Below are 12869 nucleotides of genomic sequence, written 5' to 3' on the forward strand. Positions count from 1 at the left end.
GATTAAGTCTGCAGGGAACCAGATGTTGAAAACCCTTGGCTGGTTAGAGCCGGATCAGGCTGATCAACTCATCATCAGGCTAGGAACACTGACCCACATGTTACTACCATAGGGCATGACACATTTTACGACCAGGACTTGAGAATCGTGACTCATTGTCTCAAATACAAATGTCAGTGACCTAATCTAGTGGGAAGTTGTTCAATACATGCTCTGAGCTCAGGGCTGGGAAATTGGTGAAAGAGGGAGAACGGGAAATCCTTACTCTGTCGCTGCTCTGTGAGTCCCCCATGTGCGTAGAGAAGCCTCCCCAGGAGAGAACTCGGGAGCACAGGGTCAGCCATTTTCCCTCGATATCCCCAATGTTTGGCTCCACTAAGGTCTTTGCCCAAATATCCCAGTTCAGTGAAAACTTTCTGAACTGCCTTATTTGAAATGGCCACCTCCCACTTCCTATGCCCCCCATTTTAAATAACCCTTACCAGTAGCCCACTTACTATATATAATATTTTACTCACTTACTTGTTTGTTACCTTTTTTTCCCCAACTAGAATGTAAGCCTCATGAAGGCAGGAATTTTCTTTTTTTCTTTTTTCTTTTTTTTTATTAAGAGGCAGGGAGGCTGAGAGACAGACTCCCACATACACCCTGACCAGAATCCACCTGGCAAGCCTCCTACTGGCAGATGCTCTGCCTATCTGGGGCTGCTGCTCTGTTGCTTGGCAATCAAGCTATTTCAGCACCTGAGGCGAGGCCATGGAGCCATCCTCAGTGCCCTGGGCCACTTGAGCCATGGCTGCGGGAAGAGAAGATGGAATGAGAGAGAATGAGAGAGAGAGAGAGAGAGAGAGAGATAAGGGGGGAGGAGTGGAGAAGTAGATGATCATTTCTCCTGTGTGCCCTGACTGAGAATCGTACCCAGGACTTCCACATCCTGGGTCAACGCTGAGCCAACAGGCCAGGGCCAATGAAGGCAGGAATTTTCATGTGTTTGCACCCCACCATATCCCCAGTAACTCAAATAGTGCTTACATAATAAGATGCATTTTAGAAATACTTGTTGAATCGTAGGCATATTTCATGAAGTAATATCATATACTGAAAATAAAAAGGAAAGAATGTATTTCATGACTTTGAGCAATATAGAGGGTGAAGAGTTACTGTGTAGAAGAGTGAAGAAAATCCTGGTTTATAAAAAACATTGACATCACTAGTTGTCATTTCTTTTCATTCAATAGAATAAAATAATAAAAGAAGGAAATATGGTACCCCCATGTTTATTGCAGCATTATTTACAATAGCCGAGATATTGAACCAATCTAAGTGTCGATCCACAGATAAATGGAATATTAGTCAGTCATCAAAAGAATGAAATCTTGGCATCTGCAACAACTGGATCGACCTTGAGGGCATTACGTTAAGTGAAATAAGTCAGACAGAGAAAGACAAATATATGATCTCACTTATATGTGGAATCCTAAAACAAAACAAAGCAAAACAAGACCAAGCTCATAGATACAGTAGGTTGTTGTTTGCCAGAGGCAGGGGTGGGTAGGTAGCTGAAGGGAGTAATTAGGTACAAACATCCAGTAATAAGATAAATCTGTTATGAAGCATTAACGTACAGCATGGTGACCATAGTTACTAATCCTGTATTGCATATTTGAAAGTTGAAAGTTGCCAAGAATAGCTCTGGCCAGTAGGCTCAGTGGGAGAGTGTCGGTCCGGTGTGTGGATGTCCTGGGTTTGATTCCTGGTCAGGGCACACAAGAGAAGCAACCGTCTGCTTCCCCACCCCTCCCTCTCCCCCTTCTCTCTTTTTCTCTCTCTCTTCCTCTGTCTTCCCCTCCTGCAGTCATGGTTCCATTGGTTTGAGTGGATCAGCTTTGGGTGTAAGGATGGCTCCGTGGAGCCTCTGACTCAGGCACTAAAAATAGCTCGATTGTGAGCATGGCCCCAGATGGGCAGAGAGTTGGCCCCAGATGAGGGTTGCTGGGTGGATCCTGGTCAGGACACATGTGGGAGTCTCTCCTCTTTTCATTTGGAAAAGAAAAAAAAAATAAAGAAAGAAAATTGCTAAGAATAAATTTAAAAGGCTTCATCACAAGAAAAGAAAATTCTGTAATTGTATATGATGATGGGTGTTAACCAGACTTACTGTGGTGATGATTTCACAATGTATTCAAATACTGAATCATTATGTTGTGCACCTGAAACTCATATGTTGTATATCAATTAATCCTTAATAAAAAAAAGTGAAAAATAAAATGAAGGCCTTTGGCCACAGGGAAGGTAAAACAAAGTATAGTTAAATTTTTTCTTTTGGAAACCTACCTTCAAAGTGAATGAACTACTGAATTGCAGCTTTTTGCTCGACGAGGGTCCATCCTGGCTCACATCTACATAAATAAAGCATCTGCAGGTCCTTTCTGTGAAAGACAGTTCATTGTTTGATTTACAGTCAAGGCTGGGCAAAGGGATACTTATGAAACTTGTGTGCATCATTTTCTCTGCATGAAAGACATTCTGCAAAGTTTCCTCCATGGGCTTAGTCAATACCATGGTCATTGATAAATAGTAAGCACTCAGTATTTATCTATCTATCTATCATCTATCTATCTATCTATCTATCTATCTATTTATTTATTGTATTTTGCTGAAGTGAGAAGTGGGGAGGCAGAGAGACAGACTCCTGCATGTGCCCAACCAGGATCCACCCGGCATGCCCACTAGGGTGATGCTCTGCCCATCTGGGGTGTCGCTCTGCTGCAACCAGAGCCATTCTAGTGCCTGAGGCAGAGGCCACAGAGCCATCCTCAGCATCCGGGAAAACTTTGCTCCAATGGAACTTTGGCTGCAGGAGGGGAACAGAGAGACAGAGAGGAAGGAGAGGAGGAAGAGTGGAGAAGCAGATGGGCGCTTCTCCTGTGTGCCCTGGCTGGGAATTTAACCCAGGACTTTCACACACCAGGCCGATGCTCTACCACTGAGCCAACAGGCCAGGGCCAAGCACTCAGGATTTAATAAGAAAGAATTATCCTTGTGCTTCTAGAGATTTTGCACCTCTGTGAGGATGCTGGCTTTTGCTGGAATACCATGAACGTATCTACAACATTGTATTTATGCAGTAGCCTAAATGAACTGGTTTTATTCTAAGGCAGGTAGTAACATGCGTTTGCGAAAGGGCAGCTCATTGCCATTCTCTTCTACATTCCTGTAAGAAATGTGAACACTGGTTGTAGCTTGGGAAGATCCATTTTGGGTGTTTAATCAATTCTGGGTATTCAATAAAATCTGGGTGTTTAATAAAGTAGCTGGTCTTATCAGCAATGGCTGTTTCTCTGTACCATGTTTTTCTTTCCTAATGGTCCTCGTACCTGCTTTGCCACTTCTCCTTGGAAATTCTCTTTCTCTTTATCTCCTTTCCACATAGTGGTTAGACAATCATACACTTCACAAACTGTCCCCCCTCATATTTCCAAACCGGGCACTATACAGCCTTATTACAATATAATGACTATTTCTTATGCTGTATTAAACTTCCCTCTTTAAACATAACCCCACAGGTAAGTTTTTACAGCACCAACACTTTTTATTTTTGCTTAAAAATAAAATGACAGCATATTTTTTTCTTCTGCATATTATGCACCTAAAAGAGTAGCATGTAAGAAAGAAACATCATACCCAGTCATGGTCGATCTCTGTTAGTATGCGTACCGATGTATGCACTCGTGACACTGTTTTCTTGAATAACATTTCTAAGGAGTTGAATTTGTACAGACCTTCTAATTTTCCCTGAGCATCTGTTGCCTTTCACCTTTTATATCAGTGACAGAGAATGTCTAGGATGCATAAAAACGGGCGTTAGGTTTTCTGAAACATTGTCTAGTCTCTGATGGTCTTTCTCCTCCTTTTTTCCCCGACAGGGCTGATAGTCTACCTAGGGATGATGGCGGGGGCCTTCCTCCTGGGTGGCCTGGCCGATAAGCTGGGGAGGAAGAGAGTTCTCAGCATGTCTCTGGCCCTGAATGCCTCCTTCGCCTCCCTCTCCTCCTTCGTCCAGGGTTATGGAGCCTTCCTCTTCTGCCGACTCATCTCAGGCATAGGGTATGTGGTCTCAGAGCCTCCGCTGGACACTCCTAGAACTGATCCATCCATCCCGGGACTCCAGCTCTGAATGCTTCCTTTGGGAAACCTTGGACTGCGTTTTTGTTTGACTTCCAAAATATTATGTTGACATTAACCTTAGAAAGGGGGTCATAGGTCAGGTCAGTAGAGAAGGTCAATATAACCTGCCACTTCCTGGTCCAGTCTTCCCAGTTCACGCGGTTGTTTCACCACTGAGCCTATATGCTTGGGATAGAGGCGACGTGCTTCCTGCAGTGACCATTTTTAGTGTGTGACTTGATGCTTTCTGGCATTTCCCCCACAGTATTGGTGGAGCGCTGCCCACTGTCTTTGCCTATTTCTCTGAATTCTTGTCTCGGGAGAAGCGAGGAGAGCACCTCAGTTGGCTGGGCATCTTCTGGATGACAGGGGGCCTCTACGCCTCGGCCATGGCCTGGAGCATCATTCCGCACTACGGTGAGTGCACTGGCTTAGAATAGCCCAGGGGCCCTGGTTGCTATGGCACCTGCGTTGCTAACGACAGTTCCTGTCCTCAGCCTTCTTCTCACACTCACAAACAGTTCCTGTGTGTGACCTGGAGACACATTGCTAATTTCAAGACGAGTGTTTCAGGAAATAATACAATCTGTCTTACTTCCCTTCCACCCTCTTCCTCCTCCCTAATTCTCTCCTTAACTTTCCTCTTCTTTTTATTTGGAAGAATTTCACTTGCTATCCCCTCCAGTGCTCCTTCCCCAAACAAGTTAGGCTTATGTAACTCCATTTTATAGAGGCTGTAACAGAAGCCAAGAGAAGTTGGTGATTTGGCCAAGGCCACAGCCTTGGCATGACCTTGAATTCCTCCCCCGACCCCATGCAGTATCTAGTAGACCACAGAAGTGGAGACGCCCTTACAGACTAGGTCTCGGTTTTAGCTTGGACAATTTTATTTTCCTGAATAATTGTAAAAAGTGACTTCTCTAGTCTAGACAGAGACCTGGCAGTGGTAACTTTCACTGTGGGTTTTGTTAAGAGTAAAGTAGGGAGTAGGCAGTGGTTCTGAATTTGTGCGGTTGAGTATCCTGGGATAGTAACATCTGGATAAAAGCTGAGTCAAAGTAGTGGTGCTGTGTGGTTTGGGACAAGTTACTCCATCTTGTCCAGCCTTGGACCCTTCACCTGGAAGGTGGAGCAGGGCAGGAAGCAAAGAGAACCAACAACAGGGACCTGGGCCAGTCCTAATGCTCGCAAGTCTTGGGATGCAAAGGGAAGTGTCAAGCTAGCTTCCCAAAAGCAGTTCTAGGCCTCCTATTTGCAGACTGTTTGTTCCACTGGGGAGACACGCCCTCTATCTGACCAATGAGCAAAGGTCTTTGTCTCCCCTTTGATTGGATCAGCTTAGGTCATGTGCCCACTTCAGCCAATCACTAGACCCCAGAGGATGCCATATACCTCCTTTCTCATTCCTGGCACTGGGGGTAGGGTCAAGGCCACCCAAACCAGGTGAGTACAACACAATGGGGAAGTAAGGACTTGGAGGGCTGGTGAGGGGAACAATCTACAATGGTCACTACACACTGCATCACTTTTGCACTTCACGTTATGCACAGTAACCCACATTGATGTCTGCATGTCTGGTTTCTTTTTTTTTTTTTTTTTTTAATTTTTTTTTTATTTATTCATTTTAGAGAGGAGAGGGAGAGACAGAGACAGAGAGAGAGAAGAGAGACAGAGAGAGATAAGGGGGGAGGAGCTGGAAGCATCAACTCCCATATGTGCCTTGACCAGGCAAGCCCAGGGTTTCAAACCAGCAACCTCAGTATTTCTAGGTCGACGCTTTATCCACTGCGCCACCACAGGTCAGGCTGCATGTCTGGTTTCTAAGACAGCAATAAAAGCATGTAGGCGAGGAGCAGTTGACCAAGGCTGAATGGGCTGCCCAGGCAGAGGGGCTGCATGGCCGCTGACTGACCTCTGCTGGTCAGTGGCAGGGCTTATGGTTAAATATTTTACCCCAAAGAGACAAGGTGGTTTTTTTTATTTGTATGCCTGTATGGAATCTGTGACTTTGCCATTTTATTAAAAAAAAATACACGCCTCTGACCAGGTGGTGGCACAATGGATAGAGTGTCAGATTGGGATGCAGGGGACCCAGGTTCGAAACCCTGAGTTGGCTGGCTTGAGCAAGGGGTCACTTGTTCTGCTGTAGGGCCACCCCTCCCCTTCCCCTCGGTCACGGCACATATGAGAAAGCAATCAATAAAGAATTAAGGAGCTGCAACAAAGAATTGATGCTTCTCATCTCTCTCCCTTCCTGTCTGTTTGTCCCTACCTGTTCCTCTCTCTGTCTCTGTCACAAAACAAACAAACAAACATTACAAAGATTTGAGGGAAGAGAAAGGAGAGTAAGGAGGAAAATGGATGTTGAATGGAAGGTAGAGCGGTATTGGAAGTAGGGAAATAAAGGAGACGTGTAAAAAATAGATTGTTGTGAGTGGTGTCAAAGAACTAAAGTAAAAATTTAACTGCTACCTGATTTCTAAGCCACTTGAGGGTAGAGATAGCATCCGCCATGTTCTGAGCGTAGGACCTGGTGTATAATAGACACTCAGTAACTATGTTGAATAAGTAAAAAAGAAAAAAAAAAAGGAACCTCTTAGATGATCAGGTTCAATTGAAACAGACATTAGCTTGAGGCAAACCTAGCCTAGAAATATGGTAGACTTGAATCACAGTATAATGAGAGAGATTATTTTAAGCCTCATTTTTACCAGGACCAGATGTTTTGTCCACAGTGGACCAGACATTTGATGGCATTTCTCCATACGCCTAAGACCTTAATCCCCTGCCCCGCCTCACTCAGCACGACAAATGCAGGGGTCCTGTAGAGAGGAGACTGATGTTCGCATGCTCGGCTTGCGCAGCCCGTTTGATTGCTTTTGCAGGAATAAAGTGCTGGGAGGTCTTGGCACCAGGAATTTGGGTGACCTGAGTCATTGAGAAAGAAAATTGCAAAAGTCAGAATGTTTTCCTGGAAACTCAGGGGAAAAAAAAAGAAAGGATATATTATGGAAGAACAATTCCCATTGTAGTCAGCACCACCAGCTGTTTGTGAAATCCCGATGCAGGAAAATAGGGCAAGCGAAAAGATCACTGAACGAACAATCCCTGTCTCCAAATTAATAGCCGTTCCATGTAGTCGAGAGCGGTTTGCTATTTAATTTTATTTAATTTCAGGCCCTAAAGTTGTGCCTCATAACCGCGGTAAGTACGGATTACTAAAACCGCCATAAAAACCATAGAGGCATGAAGGGCTAATGGATATTGAATAATTAAAACATATTACCATAAAAAATTCTTTTTGAGGCGGAATACTTTGTGAATGTACCTGCTCTACCCTTCCTGTGTTATCTACATTGGCTGCTCTGGCTTTGATCTGCTTTACTTCTAATTATGCCAGAATCGTTTTTTGGACTCAAGTTGAGAATGTGTAGATATTATCACGGTTTTATCTTCCTCTTTCTAGTGTTACTCTCGGGAGAAAGGAAAACCTCCTTGATTAAAAGTAAAGCAAATAAATGAACCCCAGTGAGATGGGAAGGAGAGGAGACCGTACTGTATAAGAGATTTGGTTCTGACTGAGGATATTGGATGGTGTGTGGATTGTGTGGCCAAAAAGGTGTCAAAACAACTGCCCACCTGGGGTTTTCTCTTTAATGGTCCCAACAGAGTAGGAAATACCTACAGAAACAGTAGACATTGATGAGGAGTTCAGAACAAGAACAACTCAAAGCACAATGGGATTAATAAAGAACTCAAGATGTCAACTGCCCACCCCTGGAGTTGGCCGTGTGGTATATTTTTTAAGTCAATGGGATAGAGAGATTATAGCTGAACAATGATTACTGTATGAACTTTAGAGACCAGTGTATTTATTTATACAGTTTTGTCTTTTAAAAAATGCTGTTGGAATTGTTTTCAGAGATTCTTTGGGTGGTGTAAGAAAATCAATCTCTTTATTTTATAACCTCAGCTTTAAAAAAAAACACAATTCTTTTGCTCATCTTTGCTGACATTCACCTATTTTGCTCACCATCTTTGGCACTAAATATCGCATAGCTAGTTCCTCTTTTTTCTTTTTCTTTCTTTCTTTCTTTCTTTCTTTCTTTTTTTCCTTCCTTCCTTCCTTCCTTCCTTCCTTCCTTCCTTCCTTCCTTCCTTCCTTCTTTCCTTCCTTCCTTCTTTCTTTCAGAGAAGGAGGGACAGAGAGACAGACTCCTGCATGCATCCAGGCAGAGATCTACTCAGTAAGCCCCCTGCTGGTGATGTTCTGCCCATCTATAGTCACTGCTTGGCAACTGAGCTATTTTTAGTGCCTGAGGTAGAGGATCCAGGGAGCCATCCTCAGCACCTGGGGCCAACTTGCTTGAAACAATCAAGCCATGGCTGCGGGAGGAGAAGAAAGAGAGAGTGAGATAGAAAGACAGAGAGAGAGAGAGAGAGATGGGGGTGGGTTAGAGAAGCAGATAGTTGCTTCTCCTGTGTGCCCTGACTGGGAATCGAACCTGGGACATTCACATGTTGGGGTGATGCTCTACCACTGAGCCAACCAGCCAGTGCTCCATATACCTAGTTTTAAATAAATCAGAGCTGTCCTTGGAGCAGATGCCTTGGTTGCTGGAATGTTCCCAGGTGGAAGATCTGTGTAGGTATCATCACCTGCGTTTTACAGCTATGAAAAGCCAGCAACACAATAACAATGTGAGAAAACCAGACTTTGAACTCTGACCTATGTCACTGCAAAAGTCTAGTTCTTTCTACCATGTCACTGACCGTTCCTTAAAAGGGAAACTTGTGACCCATGAGGATGTTTGAAATCATGCTTTGTAGATCCCTAAAACAATTTCTGAAAATAAATTTTGGAAATACTTGAATAATGAAAGCTGAGTAGGAGCTTATTACCGCTCCATTTCAATGATGGTAGAATTCATTTGAAAATAGGTCCGTTTCTTTAAAATTAAAAAAAAAAACAAAAAACCCTGGCCGGTTGGCTCAGTGGTAGAGCATCGGCCTGGCGTGCAGAAGTCCCGGGTTTGATTTCCGGCTGGGGCACACAGGAGAAGCGCCCATCTGCTTCTGCACCCCTCTCCCTCTCCTTCCTCTCTGTCTCTCTCTTCCCCTCCCGCAGCGAGGCTCCATTGGAGCAAAGATGGCCCAGGCGCTGGGGATGGCTCCTCGGCCTCTGCCCCAGGCGCTAGAGTGGCTCTGGTTGCAACAGAGCGACCCCCTGGAGGGGCAGAGCATCGCCCCCTGGTGGGCAGAGCGTCGCCCCCTGGTGGGTGTGCCGGGTGGATCCCGGTTGGGCGTAGGCGGGAGTCTGTCTGACTGTCTCTTCCCGTTTCCAGCTTCAGAAAAATACAGAAAAAAAAAAAATTTTTTTAAAAATTAGTATCATGTCTGATGGTGTTTTTATAAAGTATGGCCCTGAACCCTGTGCACTGAAACGACCTAGAGCTGATGCTGCCCTTTGACTTGGAGAAGAGGGCTCCTCTATGGAAACCTCGGGCCATATATGTCTATACTCTGGCTTTCCTCAAGCCACACCCCTTCCTATGAAGCAGGGGGTCTCTGAGGCCAGGACCGCCACTCCGTCAGATCCTGCTGTGGGGACTCAGGACCCAGGAATGTCCACTAAACTGAAAGGATCATGGCAAGGATGCCCATTGTCACCACGGTGGTGTGTGTGCTGTCTCACACATGTGAGCACGAGGCCCCCCACTCTTCAGGGGGGCTGGGAGGGATAAAAGGGGTCCCATAGTCCGGTGCAGTGCTGGGCAAGGGGATAGAACATGTGTTATTGAACCGACTGTTAACATAAATTTCAGTGAATATCTGAAGGTGAGATGTTGCCTCCGTTTGATCACACCCAAGGCCCCCTAAATGTCAGGTGAGGCCCACGAGAGGGTGCTCTGGATGCAGACTCCCAGTGCCCAGCTCAGACCTCGGACTCAGAAGCTTTGAGGGGCGCAGTGGGGAATCTGCCCTTGAACCTGCTCTCCAGGCCACGCTCCTGCTCCCTGCAGCTGGAAAGCCTGCCCGCCAGGCCGCACCAGGACAGTGTCTGAGGGCCGCTGCCTTGTCCTCAGCAGGCTGGGGCTGCAGCATGGGCACCCACCACCACAGCTGGAGAGCCAGCCTTCCAGGCCGCGCAGGGACAGTGTCTGAGGGCCGCTGCCTTGTCCTTGCCACTACCACTACCACAGCTGGAGAGCCAGCCCGCCAGGCCGGGCCAGGACAGTGTCTGAGGGCCGCCGCCTTGTCCTCGGCAGGCTGGGGCTTCAGCATGGGCACCCACTGCCACCACCACAGCTGGAGAGCCAGCCCGCCAGGCCGCGCAGGGACAGTGTCTGAAGGCCGCTGCCTTGTCCTCGGCAGGCTGGGGCTTCAGCATGGGCACCCACCACCACCACAGCTGGAGAGCCAGCCTGCCAGGCCGCGCAGGGACAGTGTCTGAGGGCCGCTGCCTTGTCCTTGGCAGGCTGGGGCTTCAGCATGGGCACCCACTACCACAGCTGGAGAGCCAGCCCGCCAGGCCGCGCAGGGACAGTGTCTGAGGGCCGCTGCCTTGTCCTTGGCAGGCTGGGGCTTCAGCATGGGCACCCACTACCACAGCTGGAGAGCCAGCCCGCCAGGCCGCGCAGGGACAGTGTCTGAGGGCCGCTGCCTTGTCCTTGGCAGGCTGGGGCTTCAGCATGGGCACCCACTACCACTACCACAGCTGGCGGGTGTTTGTCATCATCTGCGCGCTGCCCTGCACCCTGTCCATGGTGGCCCTGCGCTTCCTGCCGGAGAGCCCACGGTTTCTGCTGGAGGTGAGTCAGCACCCCCGCTCGACGGGAGAGCAGGGGGACAGCTGGGAGCTTGTCTGCTCTCAGCCCTTTAGACCCTCTTCCTCTTGGCAAACTCCCTTGGGATGGCTGACCAGGCCCGTCATTAATTAAATCCGGCTTCATTGCTGGCTGTGGCGGTTGCTTGCCCTGGATCCACGGACTGCCTGAGGCTGGGGGGGGGGCCTCTGGAGCTCGCTGAGCCCTGGGCGGGGCTGCAGGGGGTCCTCTGAAGCTGCTTCTGGCCCCCACTTGCTCTGAGTATGAGGCCCTGCAAAGCTGCGTGACATTTCTTCTTGCTGCTCAGAGTAACGGACTCTTACTGTCTCACTGTTGGGGAGACTGAGGGTCCAACATCATGGTGTCGGCAGGGCCACACCCTCTCTGAAGCCCTGGGGGAACCCTCCCTCACCTCTTTTTCTCATTCACAGCTGTGTCACACCAGTCCCTGCTTTCGTCACCACACGCGTTCCCCCTGTGTGTCTCTGCATCTTCCCACGCTGTCTTCCTATAAGGACACAGTCCTATAGCTTAGGGGCCCACCCTACTCCAGTATGACCTCACCCTAATTACATCTGTAGCAACCCTCTTTCCCAGTAAGGTCACCTTGTGAGGTCCTGGGGGGTTAGGACTTCAGCATATCTTTGTGTGTGGGGGACATAGTTCAGCTCATAGCTTGTTGTGTCTTCACTTTATCCCGCCAGTGAGGAAGTGACTTCCACCCGGCAGTCCGTTCAACCTGACAACTCCGAGCAGTGACGCAGAGTGCCTGACATTATTAATACTGCCCATCGACACCCCGACGGGGCAATCTGGTTATCATTTCCTGGAGGGGAGGGTCACTGACAGGAACTTGCCCTCGCCTGTCACAAGCCCTGCTTAGTGACAAGTCCATCTACCTTCACCTCAGACTCAGGGATAGGCCCCAACTGGCAAAGGATCGATCGTTCACGGCTCTTTCCTTGGTTTTACCAGATGGGCAAACATGACGAGGCTTGGATGATTCTCAAGCAAGTCCACGACACCAACATGAGAGCCAAGGGGACCCCTGAGAAGGTGTTCACGGTGAGTGTGTGGTCACCTATGCTAACAAGAGGCGACCTTTTTCCTGGTTTGGTTTGCTGAAAAATACAGGTTTATATAAGCACATCCTAGAAAATTTGTCAAAGACAAACAAAGCGCCTGACGTCCTTAGCCCTGTGGCATGATTAATTCTTTGTATCTTGGTGGATAGCATTCTCAGTACCGATAATTATTAAACAACAAAAGAAAAAAAATTAGCTGTGCTCACGTGGTGATAACATAATTACATGTATTTACATATACATGTTACTTAAGAGTTCTCATAAACATTCTATATGTTGTCGCATAGTGTTCATTACAAGGATGTTTATGAACACTATGCGACAACATATAGAATAACCATCCTTGTAATGAACACTGATGTTAAGAGAATTAGCACAGTTTTTCTAAACGTGTCCCTAGGGTTAGAGATTGGTTTCCCTTTTTTATTGTATTATCTCATTCCTGTAGGTACTGCTGCAGTGACCTGTCACACACGTTTGCTTCCCTTGTCTTCACGTTCCGGGTTGGCTTTCTAAGAGTCGATGCCTAGAAACAAAGTGACGAATTCCCAGAGCTTGAGTATTTTTGTGGCTCTTGAAATAGGTTGCCAAGTTATATTGTAATTGGCTGACCAGCCTACAGGGCCACAAGCAGCAGGTTACCCATTACTCCACACCCTTGCCACCATTGGCTGTTAGCCTGAACTGTGTTTCTTGCTAGTTTACAAAGTAAAAAAATATAGTAAATGGTAATTTCCATGAAGATACCCTGTTCTGTGCTCCTCCTCACCAAGCTCTGTGGCCAAGTCCA

At 47.1% G+C, this 12869-nt stretch overlaps 1 protein-coding gene across 8 annotated transcripts in view; it reads left to right on the forward strand.

Annotated features, from left to right (window-relative positions):
- Window positions 1-12869, forward strand: part of SV2B (synaptic vesicle glycoprotein 2B) — a 139809-nt gene that overhangs the window by 90487 nt on the left and 36453 nt on the right. For all 8 annotated transcript variants that reach the window (XM_066354713.1, XM_066354714.1, XM_066354711.1 and 5 more), the window contains 4 exons: window positions 3927-4107; window positions 4433-4584; window positions 10846-10979; window positions 11970-12059. In XM_066354713.1, the coding sequence (XP_066210810.1) occupies window positions 3927-4107; window positions 4433-4584; window positions 10846-10979; window positions 11970-12059 (557 nt within the window). The remainder of the gene's footprint in view (window positions 1-3926; window positions 4108-4432; window positions 4585-10845; window positions 10980-11969; window positions 12060-12869) is intronic.

This window comes from Saccopteryx leptura, chromosome 13 (genome assembly GCF_036850995.1).
Source record: "Saccopteryx leptura isolate mSacLep1 chromosome 13, mSacLep1_pri_phased_curated, whole genome shotgun sequence".
In the NCBI taxonomy this organism is placed as follows: Eukaryota; Metazoa; Chordata; class Mammalia; order Chiroptera; family Emballonuridae; genus Saccopteryx; species Saccopteryx leptura.